General features: G+C 38.8%; 1 protein-coding gene across 3 annotated transcripts in view; it reads left to right on the forward strand.

Annotated features, from left to right (window-relative positions):
• Positions 1 to 24,218, forward strand: part of TNFAIP8 (TNF alpha induced protein 8) — a 60,217-nt gene that overhangs the window by 14,556 nt on the left and 21,443 nt on the right. Inside the window, exons 1-2 of one of the 3 annotated variants that reach the window (XM_032676391.1) lie at positions 13,316 to 13,384; positions 15,589 to 15,711. The exons of 1 other annotated variant lie outside the window; for it this stretch is intronic. In XM_032676391.1, coding sequence (XP_032532282.1) covers position 15,711 — 1 coding nt within the window. In that variant the 5' untranslated portion in view covers positions 13,316 to 13,384; positions 15,589 to 15,710. Of the gene's footprint in view, positions 1 to 13,315; positions 13,385 to 15,588; positions 15,712 to 24,218 lie in introns of those variants that run through there. One more of the 3 variants, XM_032676390.1, reaches the window with a different exon arrangement.

Here is a 24,218-nt window from a genome sequence, read left to right on the forward strand (position 1 = left end):
ATGCTCTGTGGTGAACTTGCCACCAGCAGCCGCAAGAAAGGAGCCCCAAAGAGGAGATACAAGGACTCCCTGAAACAACATCTCAGCCTAAGCCATACTGATCATCATAACTGGTCTACTCTGGCCTCCAACCGGGAGGTCTGGAGACACATCATCTCTAACACTGCTGATGCCATTGAGAACACACGCAGGATCACCCTTGAGGAGAAAAGACAACGCAGAAAGAATCACACTTTGCAGAATGTACCACCTAAGGAGTCTTTCTGCTGTGCCTTTTGCAACTGGACATGCCTGTCTCGTATTGGCCTTTTTAGCCACCAATTCGCTTGTAAGAAATGTGGGTAGAGCCCTTCCCAAATCTTTGTTCGTGAAGCCCAGCCATGATATCTAATATAAAGCTACCCTCTTTCAGTTTAAGGCCATTTTACCGTGTCTGGTCACTACAGGCTCTAGTAAAAAGTCTTTCACCAGCTGTCTTTTAAGTCCTCTCTCAGTATTGAAAGGCTGGAAAAAGTTTGCCCCAGATCCTTTTCAACCCCAGCTGTGTTAGCCTGTCTTCATAGGAGAGACACTCCAGTCTCATCTTTGTGGCCTCCACTAGACTCACTCCAGCAGGTCCATGTCCTCCTTGTGTTGGGGACCTCAGAGCTGGATGCATTACACCAGGTGAGATCTCATTAGGAGTGGAGTAGTTGGGGAGAATCACCTCCCTTGACCTGCTGGCCGTTCTGCTTTTGATGCAGGATCATTCTCAAGGAGAAAAGACAACGCAGAAAGAATCGCATTTTGCAGATGCAGTTGCCTTTCTGGGCTGCAAGCACACCCTCCCAGCTTTATGTCCAGATTTCCCTATTTTTTTTTTTTTTTTAGATTCTCTTGCATACACTTGACCATATTTGCAGTTCCCACCTTGGTAATTAGTCTGTGCAGTTAGAACATTACAGATGGGTAATAGGTGGTTCCAGAAAGGCCCTGGTAATGAAAGTCAGAAGTTATTCTGCTTTAAATCCTGCCAGCTTATATTCTTTTCAGGAAGAATTTGCCTAATATTATGAAAACCAATGCAATCCTCTAGGAAAAACAAATAAGGCGAGAACAGTGAAAACAGTCATGTGGCTGTGCCAGGTGATAGCCTTAATGGCTTTGACAACATCCCACTGGTGTAAGAAATGTCAAAGAATATTTTATTATATTTGTGATTTTCCCATTTAGAGTTACATGCAACTGAAATAGAGTCTCATTTCCCAAAAGAGATGTTCTTAGTTAATGCAAAAGAAAATGGAGGTTGCATAAGTCTTAATTCATTTAATGTTCAGCTATGAAACTTCCAGATCCTTCTGGTATAATGTAAGTTTTTAGGAACTTGTGAAAAAAATTTAAATTTACATCAGACTTCTAGATGCTTGAAGTAGAAATGTGTCATCTATTGAGATCATTTAGAAGAAAAGTAGTTTAGTGCAGGGTACTACGTGTTTCAGGGTAACCAGGCTTTTTGGTATGGGGTGTTTTTTTCTTACAATTCTGTTTACCTGTAAAGGAAATACACCTCTCCTGTTTTGTGAGAACCCCTGTTTTGTTTGTCAGCCATGGGAAGCGAATGCTTTCAACCCTTACACATTTGCTTGGGTAGCATATGTAGATTGGGAACCTGTTTTTCAGAGGTAAAATTATGGAAATTTGTAACCCTGCTGACAAGTTACTTGTGTAGCCTAGAATGAAATTTTAACAGTAACTCAGAGGAGCAATTAAAGCACCTCCTTGTAACCACAGTGGTGGTTGTACTTGATGATCTCGGAGGTCTCTTCCAACCCTGTTGATTCTATGATTCTGTGACCTAGCACCAGATAACCCTAAGGAAGTGTACCTTGTCAATAGCCATATAATAAGGAAATTTTACAGAGAGCCCTTTGGATAAAGTCTTTTTTTGTTTCAAATGCACTGAGCTTTGCTAACATTACCTGGAGGTAAAGATGACTAGTTACAGCACATTCCAGGAAGTTTGCCCTCTTGGAAAATAATGAATATATTTGTTGTAGAAACTGTGCAGGGAGACCAATCCCTTGGTGACTGATAGTAGTTTCCTTATTGGAGAGTTTGAAGCCAAGAATCTGGAACTGTTAAGAGACTGTTTCAGCTGATGCATATTAAAACCAGCATGAGCTTTTCCAGTCATAGACTGAAATGAGCTCTCATGTTGCAGTCATCAGCTACTTTCACTCAGATTCTTCTCTTCCATTGTTTTTCAAATAGGGACTTTAAAAAAACCCTCACTTTTCAAGCTGCTTTTAGGAAAAAGCCTAAATGTCTGTTAAAATAATTTTTAGCATGGCAGAAGTAGAGAAGGGTTTACAACTTTACTAAATGTTGATTCTTTTTTTTTCAGTAGGTAGATGGGTTTAAAGAAATTTGACTTAAAAAGTGATATTCATAATATCAAACTCATCAGAATCAAACTAATTATGGTCAATTTTTGTAGTTCTGCTGGTTGTGCAATTTTAAAAAAATAGTACTATGTTTCGGACGTAAATTTCACTGCTGTTCTTCAATTAGTATTGAATGCTATTCACTTTGACTCATAGAAAGTATTTTCTGATGTTTTATCACTTATTACCTTGGGATGCAAACTAAATGTTTTTTCCTAATGTTTATGCTGCTAGTTTGAAATTAGTGACACTTGGCGGAATTTTTGCCATTAATAATTAAGACTAATTCTTTTTTATAAGGTTTATAAGAAAGGTTTATTGCTTTAGTCCTGGCCTTGTATAAACTCATATCAGTTTCATTAGGCTGATGGTGATGGCTGTGTTTTAGGAAGAGATAGCTGGAAGAAGCCTGCCTTCTGAATCACAGGCTCCAGGTGGCCCTTTAGCAAGCAGCTGCATCTCACATTGTGATCAAACATAATTTTAATTCTGCACAGGCGTTTTCACTATTTACAGAGGTGGATGAAGGATTGCTCTAGTGTTGGAGGCTTCTGATGATTACTTGTCTTTTGTGGCTGGTCTGTTCTCCCTTGTTTTCATATCATGAGCTGAATTAGTTCTTTCTATGACCTGCTGTTCAGACCCTGGATATTTTTATAGACTGAAGTCTTCTGTAATTAGCGTGCTTGTTGGAAGAGTAAATATGTAAAAACTCTTCTACCTTCTACTGCAGGCTGTGCACTGCCTCCCCTTGACTTTGTGATTCCTGTGGTTTGAATCCCGCTCTCCTGAGCAATGTAGGTAAGAACATGCTTTTGTTTGCATACATACATACACATCTGTCATAAATAACATCTCTAGGTGAAGTTCTGTCTCTGCTGGAATCACTGCTCATGATTTTTCTCTCCTGTTTTTATTGGAGTGACAGAGATCTACCCCTCTAAGCATTTTTGTGCTGCCACAGGAATACATACACCTTGGCATTAACTGTTGTTGCATTGTGGCAGCGTTTCTATTACAGCTTAGGAGACAGTTGGACTCAATGATCTTTTTACAAGGTGAATGATTCTAGGATTCCAGCACTAATCATCAACATGCAGGCTCATATGGCTGCATTACTATCAGATTCTTATGCACATATTAGCAAACATGTGACAAGACATGTTTTTCTTCATGCTTAGCTGTGACAGCTACTCTGAGCAGTGTGTGTGATGGTGTCGCAGCCGCTTTTGGAGCCCAAGGGCATATGGGGCTGTGAGGTCCTGGGTAAACCTGGTGAGGTCCTGGTGCATAGTTAAGGCTGTAAAGTGGTAACTGAAGCAAAAGGAGATGCAGCATATTTGATTCCTTCACTTTCTGCAAATGAGAAAGAGTACAGACCAATTCCTTAGCAAATGTAGTCAGGATACATCCATTTGAGCTGGTGGAAATGGTGGAAAACCTGCAAGCATGTGAAGTTATCCTTATTTCAAGTGAAGGTTAAATAGTGTTTGTTCTCAGCACACACTGCTGAGGTAGCTGCTCATCTAAAGTTGGCTTGAGGATGAGGAGGGCCCAATTTAATAAGATAAATACCCTGTCAGCAGGAGAGAAGCTCGATGATGGTTGTTTATATTGAAAAATACAATATTTCAAGCATCAGTAGGTATTGAGATTGTGGATATGTGAGCCTCAAAGGAAACCTGTGGGGTGAGTATCATGCTGGCACATCACCCAGGATACTGTGGGGAGTGGTTCTGGTGTCATCTTCTTGCCCACCTCCACCATGAGAACTGCGTGCCATGCAGTGAAAGTAGGGGTTGGTGAAAAATGGAATCAGTCACCAATGCTGACAGGCAGGTATGATGCAATGATATCCAAGCTAAGGACATTGTCATGGCAGGCCTGAATTTGGGTCTTGAGATGGTCAGAATGAAGGTTGGGCTCAGTATCAGTAGATAGTAACAAATGCAGTACACATAGGAAAAGCTGTTGAGAGCAGGTAATGTCCCTTGCTTACTGAGAATGCTTAATGCGTGACTAAATGTAATGGAAATTTGAACTGAGAATTAGGGTATGCAGCAATAGAATTTTTCAAAAAGTATGTTGTACGAGTGTTACTTCAAATGGAGGAGTCTCTGTGCAATCAAGCAGCAAAGAGTTATGCATGACAGGTACAGCCTGGACTGGTAGCTGCAGTCAAGGGCTGCATAACTGAAGGAAATACTGTGAGCTAATAAATTTTCAACCTCAGAACAGAAAAGAGATGACTGGAGCAATTTTTTTACCTGTGTGATCTCTGATTGGTTAGAGGATTGTGATACTTGCATGACTGGGTACAGGATAAGAAACAATGCATCCTTAAGCCCACACAGTTTGTAACTTTGGTGAGTCTCTGCAGAAGAGCTGAAACTGTGCCTTATTGTTTAGTCACATACCAAATGTCTGTATCATCCTTTGTATGCAGATGAGTGTCTTGTGTGTCTCACCATCGTTGTCTTATCTTTTTTGGAGCTGTAACAGATTGGTTGGTTTGGCATGATCTTGTGGCACAGTAGCTTTTCCTTTTGTTTCCAGTTGATGATATCCTCTCTTTCCTGAAGGATTCAAGTCAGTAAGCACTAATTTCACACACATCTTTGGCTGCCAAAAACGTCATGCAGTCCTGCTCCAATGCTTGTATTATTTCCTTCCTTGTGTCAGCAAAAACATTCATGTTCATCAGACTGAGGAACTCAATTATGAGATCAATTAGCCTTTTTTTATTTTTCCCTCGGCAGTCTTTTTCTGTGAATCAGTTCTTCAGTCATGGTGTGTTGTACAGCTAAACATGCTTTTGCTATTGCAGGGAGCTCTCAGGCTGGGTGAAAGGAGAAGACAGAGTGAGTGTAACTGAGGTTGGGAATTGTGCAACCTCTTCAGTTGGAGGCAATGCTTAAAAATTTGTGTTCATGGAAGTCTCTCAGTCTGACTTTGCACTTAGATATACTGGTCTGTATCCCACTTCACTGAAACCAGCCCTCCTCAGGGGGGCTTGTGTTTTGTCTTTCTGTGTTAAGGAAGTCTTTCAGCTTTGTGGGAGCCATGGTGCAAACGCTCACATCCTTTTGAGCCAAGTTATATTACTGAAGTTGAGGTTAAATGTGTTGCAAGATTTCAGTTTACCTAAACTGTAGAAGAAGGCTTCTTTTAGTCTGATACCCTCCCAGTACTGCCTGTTACCATTTTTCCTTTAGCAAGACCACTGTCTAACTAGGCATTAATAGTCATTAATTGTTCACTATAGCTTTCCATATAATAAGTCTGAATTGGGAAAGATAGTAGCTTGTTTTCACATGACCTACTTTTGAGATAACCATTTCTGAATAATGTTTCAGTTTCTTTAACCTCTCTTTAATAAGCATTGCATAACCAGGAACACTGCTGTAAACCAAGAGGCAGTAGTAGTTGGTCAGGTCTCTTTTTTCCTTTTTCCGTTCCCCTTTGTTGTTTGATATTTTGAAGTTTTCCTAAATTACAGATATAATGTATTCAGCCTTAAATCAGTATAATCATCATCTGTGTATGAGAATTTTTTGGGAAATTTTGTACAATTTTTGGATTCTAAAATATTTTTAGGAAGAGTGTTTGATCCTCTTTAAGCCAGTTTTTATTGTTTGTTTTTTTTTTTCATTGGAACATTCAGTGCTTGATACAGGTTGACTTTGTTTCTCAAGTATTAACTTGTACACCTGAAAAAACTCCCTTTGAGTAAGGCTTATGATCCGAAACGTGTATGTTGTGCCACAGTAGTGTTTGGCATTTATTAATGCCACTTGTCACAGTAAAGTGTGAGATTTACCTTGAAATGCAGGGGCATTTGACCTAGGAATGCTTAAGTACAATGGATAAAAGGAAAATAGAAGATGCCAGACACTGGGGTTTTTTTTCATTAATCATTACCTTTTTTTTGGCTATGTCTAATGATTTAATTTTGTAGTTAGCTCTTAGAAATATCTGCCTCTCAGTATCAGCAGATTCAGGGTAGAATTGCTGGATGTATATGAGAAGGGCCTATGTGCCATCTGCAATCCACATGTGGATATTTTGTTTTAAAAAAGCCCTTTGCTGTCTAAACATCTTAGTAAACAATGTGTAGCTGACATACATATGCGTGTCAAAATATTTTTATGTTTATACTAGCAAACATACAGAGTTCTAAAACTAAGCTTCCTTAGCAGTTGTTTAGTTGGTTTTGTGTAGCAAATGGCAAGTCAGTGCGTGTGAAGGAAGGACTGAGATTGTTCAAAATACTTGAACTAAGGGAGGAAAACTTTAATCCTGATCTGCAGTCTTGTTTTCAAAATATATGAGAAAGTTAAAATTATATTAGTTCTTGAACTGGTTAGACTGAGTCCTGTGTTATTTGCTGCAATTCTTCTCTTGTTCTCTAAAATCCACAGTATGGAAGACCACTTGAGGTAATATTAGTTGTGACAGAGATACTTGAACAAAACAAGACCATACAGAGAAGCAAAGCTGCTGTGAGTTGCTTCCCTGTTATAGTTGTATTTAATTATCTGTTGAAGCAGAGTGGTGAAGGCTTGGTAGCTGTAGATGTATGATTTTACTGTTCAGGATTTTTTCCAACTTCTTCAAGCTGAAGAGTACATTGTTTAGGGCTTTTTTTTTCATTGACATAAATGAACAAAAGTAGATATTTCAAATGTCTTATAAATTAATATGACTTTTGTTCTAATTTCAGGTTTACTTTTACAGTATAAACAGATAACTCCTGTTTTTAGGACCCTTAATTGCTGTAAATTAAAACAATTATTAAGTGCTAGTCCTTAAAGACTTAGAATAAATTTTGTCTAATATTGTAATATTTAAGAAGTGTAGATAGTTTGGTACTGGGACTGGATCCAGCAAATAATAAATAATGCATTTATAACTTTAAAACACGAAAAAGTTGCACAGATGTTTCGGTATGTAAGTAGTTTCCATGTAAATCCTTTAAGTAAATGCTGTCATAATTCTTAGTGATCAATATGGTGGTGTCCTCTGCTGTTTACGCATTATACGAGCTAAGAGCTTTAACCTAATGAGTTATGAGATGTGTTTCCCAAGCTACAGATCTATGAACTTTCAAATATGATCCTAATCCTTCCTGTTAAGTTTTTTCTTTATTTGTTAACTCAATTGCTTTCTGAAATTCCTTTGTTTTGCATGTAACTACCTACCAGCCTTGCCATCTCTACCTCTGATGGATCCTGAACTGCGGGTGGTCAGGATGGTGACTGGTTGTGGTACCTTTTTAGATGTCTTGTGCTCTTCCTGCTTTTGGCAGCTGTTGAAGGCAGAGACCTGGGACAAACTTACCTTTCATCTGGTCTGGTAGATCTCCTCTTTATGTTCACAAGGGATTAATGTTTAGAGTGAGGAAAACTTCTAGCTATGTTTTTAGAAAAGTGTAAGTTCATTGCAGCAAAAGTTGCTAAGGCATATGCTTCACTGGTATCCTTAATTTTTCTGTCACCCAGCCAGACCTTCAAGTTTGCAGCAGTGCATGAACTGGGAGGTTTCTAGTACTGTAAAGAACATATCTTTTTCTTAATTAAGAGCTTAATATGTTCTGAGGTTCAAAGGTAGAGTAAGGAAACTGCAGAGGAATCTGCCCCCTGGCATTTTTTTTTCTCCAGTGTCAGATAGATGCTTACTGATAGCTGATTTCTCCGGCTCCTTTCAGAGCAGGTAAGTTTAAGTCAGATGGCAGAGTACCCTCTGGCATTCAGAGAATTCAGAAATCACCTTTCTGGTGATTTCCTTGTATGTATGATCATGTGTGTCAGCCTCAGTCTGCTTCAAAAATAGTTTAAAACATACATTATTTCTTTTAATAGTTTGAAGTTTATTCCTTTGGTACTTTAAAGCTCATTTCTTCAAATTTTAGTTTATTTGTACTCATACAACCTCAAGATGCTTCCTCTTATACAGGGACATGAAAGATGTAACCATGCTTTGTTCTTCATCTGCTGCAGTTCAGTGTTTTCTCAAATAGTGTTCACCCTACCACCTCGGTCAAAGGTGGCATATACCTCCAGCATCTGCTGCTGCCAGACTTTGGGGCCTTTCCCAAAGCTCTTGAAATGTATGGTGACAAGTCTGAAGACTGACAAGGGCTCTGAGGCTTTCTTCTGGTGTCTGAATGCTACAAGGATTGGGATAGGCTGCTGCCAGATGTCTAAAGCAATGAATATCAACGTGTTCTACCTAAACAAAATTCTTGGAAAGCACAAATTTCACATGGTTTTACTGCTTAACTTGGTGTCTTCTTTATCCATCTTGAACTTACTTGCCTGGTACTATTGACTGTGAGGAAGATAGCTTTACTCTGCTCTTTTGACAGAAATCTGCATATGCTTGTGTTAAATTTTGTACTGCCAAGCTACTAGACACAACAAATGTTAGCACAACAGATTGAAATAACTTTATATTCAAGTATTTGAATATAAACTATTGAAATAGTTTATATTCACTAGACTTAAATGCTTAAAATCATTTCCTTAAAGAAGTAAGCTGATTCCATTACTCTTCCAGAAGATCATCTTGCTTTGAATTTTCCCTACAAGAGATGCTGGAATCACAACTGCGAGGATAGAGCTTTGCCATTGAGGTGTTCCTCTTAATTTTCTTCCCTGTCTCTGAAAGAAGCTAAACCATAATTTCACCTTCTCTAGAACCGCAGACTCTGCCTCTGTTACTTAACATTACAACAACTTGTACTCATCCATATATTCAGAAAAGGAAGCAGTGCTGTTGCTGATAGAGACTCTTCCTGTCTTGACCTCCAGCTATCTCACCACCACGTCTTTGGGCACCTGCCAGAAGTGATGTGTTTTTCTTCTTTCTCTGTTATGCATTTGGACACAGAATGTACATTTTCCATTTTATTGCAGTGGTATAATCATGAACATCAATTCTTAGATTTATGATATCCTGCCTAACTATAGTGGAGTGTGTGATGCCATCAGCTGCCATATTCCACATAAAATGATGCAAGGCATCAACAATCCCTGAAGATAGCTGTGATTGCGGTCATTCTGAGAATTTTAAGTTCTTTCTGAATGCTGCAAGGCTAGACAAGGGCTTTTTGGGGGGAACAACCTATCCAGATTCAGATGACATGGAAGCTATTATTTCAACTTGGTAGTACACTTGGGTGGTTAAGGCACAGCATTTTTGCGTACCTCTGCACAGCAGCTCCATGCAGTATGGAGGGATGTCTAGCATTTGCCCACTGAATGAATAGCTATCATGATTTAGTGTTGACAGTCAACAACCATAATGTATCATATAAACAAAAGTATGAGATCTTTTTCCTATGTAGGGAAGTCATTGACTTTTGGGAGGTTGTCTTACAACATAACTCAGTTTGATTGAACATCTGGGCTGCTAGTGAGAGGCCCAGGACAAAAGCTCAAAATGACACAACTTGAAATAAGAATTCCTAGGCCTTACCTTTCTGTTTTTACTTTAAAGAGCAGTGGCTTTTCTATTTCTGAGCCTACTGATTCCTAGCACTGCAACTGGATGCCTTCCTCCTTGCTCAGTCTCAAATAGTGTTCACCCTACCACCTCAGTCAAAGGTGGCATATACCTCCAGCATCTGCTGCTGCCAGACTGAGGCCTTTCCCAAAGCTCTTGAAATGTATGGTGACAAGTCTGAAGACTGACAAAGGCTCTGAGGCTTTCTTCTGGTGTCTGAATGCTACAAAGATTGGGATAGGCTGCTGCCAGATGTCTAAAGCAATGAATATCAATATGTTCTACCTAAACAAAATGAGGTATGAATTTTCACTGAGCATTTCTGCCTCATCTTCAAAAAACTGTCAGGAATCCTGGGAATGCTGGGACAGCTTCCCTTACCAAATGCTTCCCTACGTCAACTAGACTGTCTCAGATGCCTTAATGTGTGTTTCTCAGCCCCACAAATTGTGCTTCTCAGTTTTAAACACAGGGTTAGTCAAATTAGTTCCTTAGTATTTTCCTTTGATCAGGGATAGCATTTCACAGGGCACCTTAATCAGGCATTGATATCTTTTGGAGAGGAGCCTTTCAAGGTTGCAACCTTGAGTGGTCTGCTGTTTCTTCTGGGGGACAAGGATGGTGAACATGAATGAGCACACATCTGAAGGAGATGCGAAGGCTGTTTATTAATCACTACAGATAATTCCAGATATGTTCCATATTCTTATTCATAGTCTTCTGGCTTTCTGTCTCAAGTGCTGTCAACTAATTCTAATATTCAAAGACTGTAAAGAGACCAAGAATCCAGCAGCATGTTCCAGCTATTTGAGTCCTCCCAGAGGAAGGAGATGGAGCACTTCTCCTGACCCAGCATCTCCAGTCGTACTTAGTCATAATGTGAGTGGTATTGGTTACTGCCAACATAAACAATTAGGAATACAGCGGAGTTAAATTTGGAAGGCACTATGCTTTGTGAATGAAGTGTGCATGTCTTAGGACTATTTCTGAACAGTATACCAGGGAGACAGTTGTTTAATACTGCTGTCTTATTTTATAATAAATCAAGGTTTATGCAGACTAGAATGATGACACAGGCTTGTGGTAGGGTGCTGAATATTATCGAAACAAGCCTTTGGGCTAAAAAGAAATTACTTAATTTTTGTAATGAAACTGGTTCCCAAAACTTTGTAATCACTAAAATGTATATAAAAGTAGAAATATATATTTCATTTTGATGGCATATCAGGTATTACAAATATAGTTAAACAAGAGCCTTTAAGAGTACCTTCACAGATGCTGACTTGATATGTTTTGTCACTACCTGGACTGTTGCTTACCTTTTTTTTTTTTTTTTCCCTGAGGGTATATCAGACACTTTGATCAATAGCTAGTCTCCAGTTCACTGCAAAAAGAGATACTGTTTAGTTGTTGGGGGTTGTTAGTTCCGCTGAGGTGCAGAAGATACAGTTTCATTTGTCTTATTTAGTCAAAATAACGTTTATGTCTAGTTTGAGTTTTAGCATAAACCATCTGTGAATAATTAACTTCCCTATGAGGGAGTTTTAGAGTAGATATTTGTAGTTACTCTCTTTTTACCCTATGAAATCAGTACTGTGTCAAAGGAAAAATCTGTTGCTTTATACCAGGGGGTTTTGCTGTAAGAAATACGAGGGTGGGGGGTAGAAATTGCTGCCTTATTCATGGCATGGATAAGGGGATTTCAGCGCACTGCTCTGCGTCAGACATCAGCACCCTTGAAGAGAGCTGAACAACTTAAATGGGATTCACAGCCACCAGTAGGTTAGGACTTTCCTGGGCATCAGTAGGAGAAATTGACATGCATGAGGTCCTAGCCTCTCTCTGGAGAGAGGTGTCCTACTTCACATGGAAAGGTACTACCTGTTTCAAAAAAAAAAATCATATCCTGGACCTCTGAAACAAGGCCTTTCCGTTCATGGAAGTTGCTAATGCATTAATTTGGACTAAATGTCATTTGTGGAATTTGTTTTTCTTTATATACTGAGGTTAGAAATAGCTTCAAGATAATAAAAGGGTTCTTATTTCAAGTCTCAGTCAAGGTCGAGCATTTGTAATCCAGCTCAATTTTGAATTAATTTAGAAATCAATTGGTGAAAAGCCATAAGTAGGTTTGAGTTGGAGATCAGATAAGATGAGCATAAATCTCTGTGGTCATCAAATACATTACTTTTTTTCAGATCTTTGTTGTACAAATGTTATTAACTATGAGTGGTTTCTTGTTTTTGTTGTGCACATTGGCCTGAGTACATCTGTAGTTCTGCAAAGAATTTTAAAGCTGGATTTAGAAGAAGGAGATGGCATTAATGTGTAACACTCTTCAAAAGGTAGATATTCATAGATTCTGTATTTTAAAGGATCCAGAAGAAATAGACAGACAGGAGGTACCACGCAGGAGCTCCATGTGTGCACGAGTGCATCATCAGTGAAGGCTCTGCAGAATCTGTTGTCCACAATCATGCAGGGGATACTGACATTTGTTATGCCTTAGGACTTTAAAATGCAGCATTTCTCCCTGAGTGTACTTGCATGCTTCTTAAAAGTAGAGAAATAAGAAAATCAAGTTCACAACTCTTCAGACAAAACAACAGTGTTTGTCAGAAATCAGTTGTCACAAAATTCCAGCTTTGAGTAGTAATTTCTTAAAAAGTTTTTGACATTCCTTTTCTCCAAGTTTTATATTAAGACAGATTTCTTTATTGGTGTTAGATACTTGCATATTTTAGTGTAGTAGGTTATTTTTTCTTTATTTGCCTTTTCATTCACTATTAAATGTTTGTATTTCACCTGTTTATGATAAATATTTGAATAAAGACCAGAAACCCACTATGACAAATTGGAATTTTTCATTTTTCCTTGCAGTCATTAGGATCAACACTATCCTTAGGTTTTTTGTCATGCTTGTGATTTTTGCAAAGAAGTTTTCTCTTCTTTATCCCTGATTCTCTTTGATAGACTGATATACTTACTTAAAGATTTTCAGATACCTACATATGGAGTCTGCTGTGTTTAAGTTCCATAGGAATTTTGCAAAGAAATTAGGTTATTTGTGCAGTGACTGTTGAGGAGCTGTCAAGGATTGGTCACAAGCTTGAAGGTCAGTCTGCATTTACAGTATAAACTATGGAGTGAAAATGACAGAGAATTGTGAAACCAAACACTCAGGAAATGGGGAAACATGATGGCTTTAGTATTATGTTGCCCAAACATGTTCACTGTTTACTCTCAGGTGAGTTCCTTCTGGCTTTTTCCTGATGTTAAAAATAAGCTGTGTTATGTAGATGTTGGAATAATCTGTTTTGGGAAGACATTGCATTAGAGTTGAGTCAAATATATTTGTAACCTGGCCTCATAATGCTACACTTCAGCTCTGCTTTTCGGTTCATCAACTAGACTTGCTACTGTTCTCTACATGCAGTCAACTGTTCTGAGATCAAGTAAGCCTGTTTGGTTATAAAAATCCAATTTGAATGAAACAGCTCTGTAGCCAAGTGAATTTATGAGCTTTGTGCTAAATAGATGCTGTTTTATTGCTTTCAGTTAATGTGTTTTCTGGTGCCATTCTCTTAGTTCCACAGTTAAGACAAGCATGTAATTTCTGGTATTTGTTAAAGAATGGAGATTTGTTTTTTCAGTTTCAGTTACAGACATGAAAAACTTGATAACTGTACACTGGCTTAAAATATGGATTGAGATTTTGGGGAAAATCTTACTTGATTAGATAGTGTTGTTTTCAGTAATGGGAATGTTAAAGTGGTGTTTAAGTGGTGGCAGGTCCTGCTTCATCTGTTTTGATGAGGAATGTGAATGCATTTGTACATACATTTAGGATTAAATGCTCTAAGGCACCCAGGAAGTAGAAAACATAGATTTAGTACTTCTTTTACTTTCATACACATCTAAAAACGTGGTAGGCAGTTGTCTCTACCCAGCACTGATTAAACTAGAATATCCTAATTTTTCTTATTGCATCTCTTTCTATAAATTACCTGCATTTTTTAAAAAATGTCTTCTAGAGGTTTTAATTGACATGCAGAAAAAATATTTGGCAGAAAAATATTGGAGGGGGGTGTGGTCCTGAGATAATTGCAGTTTTACAGTGTACAGAGACATCAACTATTATCTAATTTTAGGTATACCGTCCTTTCTCCACCATTTGAGTTGCTCTTAGTTTTCAGAAGCAAATAAACAAATCTTTTGAACTTTTGAATTCTGACAGAATTAATGAGACGCTGACTTCTCCCGGGAGTAACATGAAGAAAAGCCTAATACTTGGGGTTGTTTTGCTGGCCAAGTTGAGGTTGTATGTGCAGTCTTTATCCATGGCACTCCTTGTTTTTGGTGGGCATTTTAATTCTGCACAATAGATCACTACTATTTGTGGCTTCCTGACGTCAAACCTGGTGTCACAGCTAGATATCAGGTGAGAGGCCATCAGGATTCCCAGTGACTTGATGAGTGCTGGAACGCATCTCTCCCTTCCCACACTGTCCTCCCTACTGCTCTTTCACCCCATCTGTACCATGTTGGGGGCGTAGGAGCTTTCGTCATGGCCACTTCTTCACTGAGCTGACTACAGTGAAGAGTCCCCCTTATCCTGTTTGAATTCCTGAAACAGAGGAGACCTACTCCAGTCCAGGCCCCTGTTTCATCCACTGTCCCCCTCAATGATCTATTGTCCCTCTGATTTATCCACTATCTCTGGCTGCAAAAGAATCCTGCATGTCTGGTATGAGGGAGGGCTGATGCCGACTTTGTAGCTGGAAAGTTGAGTTATAAGTAACTCAATGCCTCCCCTCTGAAGGAAGAAAGAATTATCCCATTTCTGGAAGTGCAATGGCAGGATAGGGAAAGGAAAAGCATGCAGGCAGAGCAGGGAGGAAGCAAGTCGTGGCGGACAGAAGCTGAGAGCAAGGGGTGAGTGTCATGAGTAGCACAGTTGTATCCATACTTTGAAGTGACACTTGAAATTTTAATGTGGTTTTAACTTCATGGAGCCAAGCTGTTACCACTGTAACACCTGCTGTATTGCAGTCTTAGTAAGTATCATCTAGATATATTTAAGGTTTTTTTCAAACATATCTGGCATTCAGGTTGGAGAAAATGATAGATATTTTTTGCTACTGCCTGATGTTCTGACGACTGATTTCAGATGATGGCCACTACTTCAGAAGCCTTTAGTTCTCCAGACTTGCCATTCCAGCATGTAGAGTCACAATTTCAGCCTTTCTGTGTGAGTTACAATATGAAATGCTATTGCCAGGCTGTACATGAAGCCTCTCACTTGACATTTCTACCACTCTTTGCTGCTGGTCCTGCTCTCTTCCCTAGACTGGAGCAAAACACAGTCCTGAAAGACCAGCTCTGTTTGACTCAGGGTACTGTTGCCACCTCGTGGCACTGGTCAAAACCACCAGCAAATGCTCTGTGATCTAAATCAGTCACTGACAGATGTCACGAGTGAGGTGAATGTGGGATGCACAGAGGGGAGTGGGTGGATTTCTTATGAGACTTCATCTTTGTGCAACACTTGGAAGTTTGTTACATGGGATTTCTGATCAAAGTGCCGGATTCTTATGTGCCAAGAGTGGCAGAGTCAATGGCAATCTTTATTTGTTTTCTTGTCCCATTTGTTTTCTAGAGTGGACAAAGATATCAGCTATTGTCCATACTGAGCCTCAGATTTTGGAAACACATTGTGAAGTCCTCAGCCTTTAGGAAGAATTGCAGTAGCACAGCCCTGACAGACCATCTGCCTGAACAAGTAAATCATCTTAGTTATGTGCCAGTAATTCAGCTTTCTGCAAATGAGATGTTGAGCAATAAGACTAAGGCTTGTTCAGATTTTGTTATCCAGAATTTATTTTTTTTTGAAAGTGAATACTTGAAATAGTTCATGAAAGTATTGCAATAACCCTGTGAAATGGTAGTCAGTTTGACCTGGCCCCAGAATGCAAACTGTGTTATTATTGTTGCTAAAGCATTCTAAGAGCTGAAGTAAGAGTTTCCTGTAAAGTGGATAAAATTCTTGAAAGGTTAGACATGCTTCTACTAAATAAACTCATCTAGGCTCCAGCTAAAATTTTGATGTGTTTTGTTTGTTTTTGTTGGAACTTAGAGCAATCAATAAAAGTTCAATATTGAGATTTTAATGTAATGTTGAAATGCTAAGCAGAGTTTATATCTGAAATTTGCCTACGTTGCTCACTAGTGTAAGCCTCCTTAATATAGGGGAAAATGATCAATGTAAGGAATTTTCAGTTGTCATAACTAGATTAGAGATCATCCAAGGCCTTCTTTTTGAGAGAAATGCTTACTTTTAGCTGCAATTCATTTATTACATATTTATATTAAAAAAATCAGAGAGCTAGTTTAGGTTAAAATTCTCCTTGCCAAAGGAAAAAAATTTTTAAAGGTGAACTATAACTGGGATCTTCTGTAAGTGGACACCACATGCCTATACTGGCATGGTAGATGTAAAGGAAGAAGAAGCAGAAGATGCTTCTGCTCTGGTGGACAAGTCACTCTCACTTGGACCAGCCTGAAGTACTGTTTTCTAAAGTATGTTTTAGTTACAAAAATGGCACTGTAAACTGGAGAAAGCAAGTGCTGAAAATCTTCCCTCTCAGAGTGCCATCAATGATGAACTCTTAAATTTCTTTGGGTATTGATTTTTCAGCACTTGTTCAGCACAGTCTTAGTTAATATTTTCCTAGACGAAATCCAGTTCTTGCAAGGACTCTTCCAGATTCTTTGTGGCCTCAGTCTAAGCTTTAGGCAAATAATAAGCTGATTTAAAACTGATTGGGAACAAGCAGAAATCAATATGATTCTTTGAATCAACACCATATAATTAGGTACATCTGGCTTGTGAATGTAAATTATAACTAAACTGAATTTTTAAAGAGCAAACTCTGCTTAGGTTTAATATCCATTTAAATCTCCCTTTTAATCTCTTAATTAAATTTGAACTAAAAGGAGATCTATTCACATAGCTTGGCATTTTTTACTTTTGTTTTATTTGAAATTTTATCTAGATAAGATTCCATTTGAAATGCAAGTGGTGTTTTGACTGTTTGCATGATCAGTGGCTTTGGCGTCTGAGAGAAAAAGGGCATAGTTTGATTATTACACATTAGCAAAACACTTGGATCGTTTGCTTGGGACTGGAACACAGCCCTCACCAACCAAGACACATGTGTTTTGCCTCATGTAAACTGTTTTTGTATGAACAAAAACCTTCCTTTTTTTAAGCTAATATTCAATTTTTTGTTCTATCAGCATCACTGCCATACCTTAAAAAAAAAAAAGAAAAGAAAAGAAATAAGGACCTTATTAGCCATATGCTCCAGTAGCACTGTTTAAAATGTACTGTATTTAACACTAGTTCAGGCACTTTGTTTTTGAGCTCTTACTAACTTTTGGCTGTGTGATACTAGATTTTCTGTTTTTAATTAAAATATCCCTTTTCAATTAAAATTGTTCTTGCACTGTTTTGATGCATAAGTATCCGGCAATACCTCTTATGCCTTGCTGAGAGCAGATCTGGTGTAAGTATCTCTTCTCATGGCCTGTGGTGATGCTGTCAGTTTCTGTGCAGCACATTGACTCCCTCCTTCTTGTCTGGGAGTCTGTGAGGCTTTGGCACGATTCCTGTTTCCAGTGCAGGGTTTTTTTCAGATTTGTGTTTTTGGTGCTCTGCCTCTCCGATTTCTTAGACCTTGCTTTAGTTTTCACAAGGGCTGCAGCTTCATATGGTAACACAACCATTTCATAAGAATTTTATCATAAACTACTGCTGGGAAGCTTATTTTGCTATGTGACAGAACTAGGTCAGATCTGCTGTACTCTTTACCATCTTCCTACCTCTGTTAATGTAGGTCTCTTTCTCACTGTCTCATTCTCTTCAAAGCTAGTCTTTGTTTGGCATAGCAGTGTTGTCAGGAACAATCTGTGTGTGGCCCTTTTAAAAGAAAAAAATTAAAATAATGAGTGCAGTTTTTGATATTAGAAGAAATAGTGCTATAAGCCAGTGTCAGTACCTGTTGTGATGTTTGGTGCAAGGCAAGACACCTTGTCTTTAACTTCTGTCACATCCTCTATGAATTCCCAAACGTTCAGCAACTGCCACTGTTGACCACCTCATTCTGGATAGCTGTACTGGTTTTGGATGTGATAGAGATAATTTTCTTCACAGTACTTTGTATGGGGCTGTGTTTTGGATTTCTGTTGGAAACAGGGTTAATACAGGGATGTTTTCATTACTGCTGAGCAATATTACACAGTGCCAAGGCCTTTTCTGCTCCTCACCGCACCCCAGCAGGGAGTGGGCTGGGGGTGCACGAGTTGAGAGGGAACACAGCCGGGACAGCTGACCCCAACTGACCCAAGGGATATTCCATAGCATATGGTGTTGTACTCAGCATATAAAGCTGGAGGAAGAAGGAGGAAGAGTGGGACATTCAGAGCAAAGACGTTTGTCTTCCCAAATCACTGTTACTCGTGATGGAGCCCAGCTTTCTCAGAGATGACTGAGCACCCACCTACCCATGGGAAGTGGTAAATGAATACCTCATTTTGCTTTGCTTGTGTTTGTGGGTTTTGCTTTTCCTACTAAGTTTTTAGTATCTCAACCCACAAGTATTCTCACTTTTGCCTTTCTGATTCTCTCCTTGTCCCACTGAGTGGGAGTGAGTGAGCAGCTGTGTGAGGCTCAGTTGCTAGTTGAGATTTAACCATGACAATAGCAACCAAGTAATTGAATATTATTTGACATGTTTGCTCTTGAGAAATTGTTTTATATTTGCTTATGCATTGAAACCTTGTCTTCAGTAACTGCTAACTACTGGATAAATAAACTCGTCTCAGTGCATGGTGTCTACATGACTACAATCAAATCTCTCATTTTTAATGGTTTTGTACTACATGATACCTACATGATAGTTAAGAAATCACAATTACATCAGAGTTCACATCTCAGAAGTCACAGTGTTGCTCTGTGTGTAAATTTGCAGAATAATTTTGAAGAGAAAAGGTAAGCCAGAGAAACACCTGAGTTGAGAACAGTCTTGTACCTTGGCAGTGACAATGCTGATTGTGAGGTTGAAAGGTGGGGATCAGTCTGAGCCAGCATCCCAGACTTGTGCTGAGGCCGTGCTGTGAGTGAATAGTCCAACACTTAGTGGCAGATTCAGATAAGGTTTATGAAGAAAACTGTATTTTGAGGCTAAGTGAAGGTGTTTCCTCACCTCTTAACCACAGGAGCTTTTGAGTAGAGTCCATGACAGCTTAAAACCAACTTTTGTTGCTATTTGGAATCTTAAAATCTCAGCATGTTTGTAGCAGGGATACAGGTTTGGAAGATGGTTAGTTTTATGTTATCTTCTTGCACTGTCAGCTCTGAAAATACATATATGTGATTGAGAGTGTTGCATAGATGAGACAGATGGCACATTCAAATGTTGTATGTAGCAACGTTATGTTCAGTATTAAGCAGGTTCAACTTTATGAAGCCTTTTGTGCCTTCCTGCCCTCTCTCTGTCCGTTTTCTGTCAGGGGCAGAAGAGATGAGGTGAGGACTATAAGGGAAGTTTTTACTGCATCCACATGGAAACCACATCTATCCCCTGCATGTCACCACATACTGCTGCTTATTCTGCCAGTTCATTATCAGAAGGAGGTTTTAGACATATTTTTGTTCAGCTTACTCTGTAGTGAAGCCCTAGATTTTGCTTAATTTGTCTGAAGACCACTCCAACAATGTGGTATGGGTTCATTCAACACCAGATTTGCTATGTATTCCTTTTGCCATTTGAAAATGAGAGAATTGATAGAGCTCAATAAACCAGTAGCAGGGTAGAGAATGGGTGTTTTAACAGGAAGGTCTAGAAACGGGAAAGGAGGACAACACTGAGAATAGGATGAAGTGCTGGATGCCAAGCAGATGCTGTGAAGATGCTGTGGAGGGATCCCCTGATATAATTGTCAGGTGACAGTTATATGTTATAATTTTTAACTTTTATAATTAGCTTTTTATAATTTGTTAACCACATGGTAGAAGCATACAATAGAGTATCACTGACAGATCTCCCCAACAGGTGGAAGTATTGAGAGGGCTTCAGCAGTCATCTGCATTGGTCTGAAGTCTGTTGTGCGAAGGGAAAAAAATGAGTTAACAATAAGGAACAGCAAGCAGTGACAATCAGACCAAACCCAGGAGTACACATATTTTTGAGATCTGGCTTATAGCTCAATGTACTAATGTTTTGTTTATTTTGTTTCTCTAGCTTTCAGTAGACTTAATTTTACTAAGATAAAAATAATATCTGGAAGTCTATGTGCAGAAAGAAAAATGTCTTAAAAATTTCTGCGCTGTAGATAACTGAGATTTTAGAGTCATGCTGTTATATGGAAACACTGAATGCTGTATGCTGAAAACAGGATTTTTGACACTGATTGAAAGCTAAGCTCTGTCCAGGTTATCTTGATATATGTCTAGTTTATGGTAGAAGATAATAAAACAGGAGTAAAGTCTGGCTACACCAACAACAGATGGGCTATTTACCTGATATTTTTTGCTACAGAACTGTGTAAACAGCAACATTAAAATCACAATTAGTCAAAACCCTCTTTTTACTCAACTCCAAAATAACCAAATTGCATAAGAGTTGGAGTTTGGTTTTGCTGTGTTCACACCTCAGGGACAGTGCATATTGCACTTTCTTTTGCAATAATGGGAGTACAGCTACAGCTACAAATTGCTCTACCTCTGTGTTAGGAAATAACTTTAAAATAGCTTCTTGGTGTGCTAATTTAAATTTCTATGTGTAACTATTTAAGTTACTGAAAGCAGAACAACTTAGATACAATGCAAGAAAACTGAAACTTTACTGTTTCCTGTGACTCTGTACTACTCTCTCCACACCTTTCCTCTCCCTGTGCACCACCATGCACACGCAGTGTCTGTGTGTGGCAGCAGCAGCAGGCACAGCCAGCAGGCCGGGTCAGGGCTGCACTGTTTGGCACCTGGGAAGATGTTTGGCAGGTGGGTTTCTGCATCCTAGGAGATGGAGAGTGCTGGAAGAGGCAGCAGCTCCTCCTTTTGTGCTGCAAGATCTCAGTGCTCTAAGACCTCATCTACCAGTCTGAACTAACAGAGAAGGGCTAGAAAACAAAAATATTTCCTGTTTTATAAACCTGAAACTCAGCACAGTTGTGATCTGCCTGCCTGAACAAAGGTTGTAGTGGTACTGGAAGGAATGCAGAAAAGGACCAATGGAACAAGTAAAGAGTATGCTTTTGTGCTGTCTTTGACCTCTTACTCGGTCATTAACTTCTATAAAAAGATCTTTCAGGTAAAGCCTAGAAGTTAGCAAGGTGCCACTTGCAGAAGAGTGTCACCCAAACTAAGTTAGTTTCCTAGTGGTATCTCAGTGTGGCTTCCAGACTTGAATTTAACAAGTTTTCCTCTTATTTCCATGAACTATTATTTGTACCTTTTTTTCTGAGATACTGTGTAGGCATCTTCTTGCGCTTTTGGGGGGCAGCATTCTATAAATGTATGCAGACCAGACCTGGTAAACTTTTTGTTTGCTTGGGAGATCTTAGATTTAAATATAACAATCTTAAATCTCATTCTCTTTCAGAACATTAGTTTGATAAAAACTCAAAACACTTGAGAATTGGTGGGATTCATTTATTATGACTTGTATATCACATAATTTCCCATTCCATTTTGAAAACTATATCTATGAAGAAATAGTACGAATAAATGTGAGTGATTCAGGGTAGTGTCCCTGAATTCTCCAGGGACATTCTCCCAATGTCCTGGAGAAAACTTGAATTATGTATCTATAATCCACACCCGTGGAAGAGTCTCAGAAGTTGAAAATTTCTTAAGCTAAACCTATAGTATCAGAAATAGGTACAACAACTTTTTGGGGCTACAGGAGATATACAGGGCTATATTTCTGCGTGATTACTAGATGGCATAGCATTATCCCTAGGTTATGATATCTTTTAGTTTATTCTATGAAAACAGTTGGATGAAAAGCTTTGTTTATAGCACTACTGTGAAAGCCAGTAATTTGTTTAACTATGCAGTCTTACATGGGACAGTGTAGTTCAACACTTACTTTCTCCCCACACAACATTCTCCACCTTGCTTATTTGTGGGAAAGAAAATTTCAGCAGCACAGCTATCTACCGATAATGTAAAGAAACTGTACCTGCAGTTACATGTCTTGGGATCTTTCAGAGTCCTTGTACACTTTTTCCTTTTGTCTCACAGGTGGGAGACCCAGCTGCCATCAGGTCTGTCATGTGGCTTCAGATAACTCAGTGCAGTTACAGTCGGCAAAAGACACACAGTGGACTTATAGAAAGTGTCATCTGTGTGAGGGAGTTGAGGTTGGACATGGACCTTATTTTTATCGTTTAAAGGTTTGCAGACTGTTGAATGTGACATTCTGGAAGAGCAGAAGTTATCATTGGACAACTTTAGTTATGTTAACAAAACATGTGGAGGTTTGGGGTTTTTTTTTTTAACATCCCATGAATATGTAATGTCCAAAGTGTGACATTACCACTTCCTTCTCTGGAACTGTTCTAGGGCTGTGCAGGGGTTTTCTTGCAGTAGGAGATTTATTCTTGCTTCCGTGGCAGCTGCCTCCTCTTGAAAGCTTCTTCTTGATACTTTTCATGTAGTAGTGCTGCTTCCTCTTTTTTGTGAAACAAAACATTACAGGTTTTTTTTTTGACATTTCAGCATTGAGCTTTAGATTCTTCTTGACCGCAATTTTAGCTCCATTTTTTTGCTACTAAAGTATTTATTATTTTTGTTATGTATTTACATATAATAGGATTTGTCACCTCTGTATCTAATAAGCAAATCTTTCTGTAAACAGAGCTGTCTCAGCATGCATCAAGACACAGAACATAGGCCGGATTTTGAGCTGAACTGGGGATGTGCTGACACACAGCTACCCATCCCTTCACAGTTCCCCATGTATTGCTGTAGTAAGCCAAGGCCTGGTTCTAGTCAGTTCTTTCTGTGGTAGCCCTCCCTCAGTCCCTAGGAGAAGTTAGGGCAATTTACAAATGATGAGTTAAAAACCAAGCCAAACCAAAACCTGCTAAATATTTTTTTCAAAGCAAAACCAGAAGTTTTTTTGTTGCAGCAGAGAAGGGTGTAAAGGACCATACTGCTTGTCTTACCCAGCTTTGTAGCTTTTAGACTTCCACCCACTGAAGTGTGTAAACCCATTTTTTTTGTATGTTACACACAAACAATATAATTTTCCTCTGGGAATTCTGGCCTTCCCTCCATGACAGTGTCTGTCCAAATGTGTGGTGCGTTTTAAGCCCTTCATTTTAGGAAGTTACTTTTCTTTTCTGTAAGAGAATCTGCTGTGTGAAATTTAGCTGTATCTACTGATTCTGTTTTTAGAGTTTTTGTCATTCTTTGTTTTGTCCTTCCTATTCCATATCACATGTACAGTTACAATTAAAGAGGGTTTTTTTGAACGTCCAGGCTTTTTACTCACCATGGGATCCAGAAATCTGGATGCTTTGATAAATACCACTTCCCTGCAGATGTGGTGTCATCCATTACCTGAGCTCCAGTATTGTCGACAGACTCTTTAATTTTACCAGCCTTATTCTATTACTTTTGCTAGCTCTCTAAGAAAAGTAATTAAAGTTGGCTGCAGACTCTGAAGAAGGTGATAATGTCCTCAATATCAAATACCATTACAAGTCCCTGCTTAACCTAATATCAGAAAATTACATAAGTAAACAGTCTTCAGTCAGGTTGGTGTCTTTTCAGCCAAGGCATGTGTTTTTAAAAAGTGCAACAACCAAAGTGAAGCATAAAAAAAATTTCCTGAATTGAGACCCTATATACAGGAGGAAAAGGACTGGGTGAGGAGTTGTGATTTTGATTCTGTAGGGAAGAAACAAGGCAAAATCTTTGTGTTTTTGTTATCTGTCCAGTGAGGTACAAAGTTTCTGAGGGATTTGAGAAATCTTAATTTGTAGAACTTGCTGACATTTAACCACAAGGCTCATTATCTCTCTGTGTCTGTCATCTAAAATAACAAAAGGCGTCCATCTATTGTGTAAATCTGATCGTGCAGGGATCTTCATACTGTCTTGTGTTTTTATTTCTCTACAACACTCCCTTTGATTAAAGGACCCCAGAAGCTATTGCAGTTCATCTGGACTAACCCTATATTTCTTCCTGTTCCTCGTCTATTCTGTGTGATGTTTTTT

Source organism: Chiroxiphia lanceolata, chromosome Z, assembly GCF_009829145.1.
Source record: "Chiroxiphia lanceolata isolate bChiLan1 chromosome Z, bChiLan1.pri, whole genome shotgun sequence".
Lineage (NCBI taxonomy): Eukaryota > Metazoa > Chordata > Aves > Passeriformes > Pipridae > Chiroxiphia > Chiroxiphia lanceolata.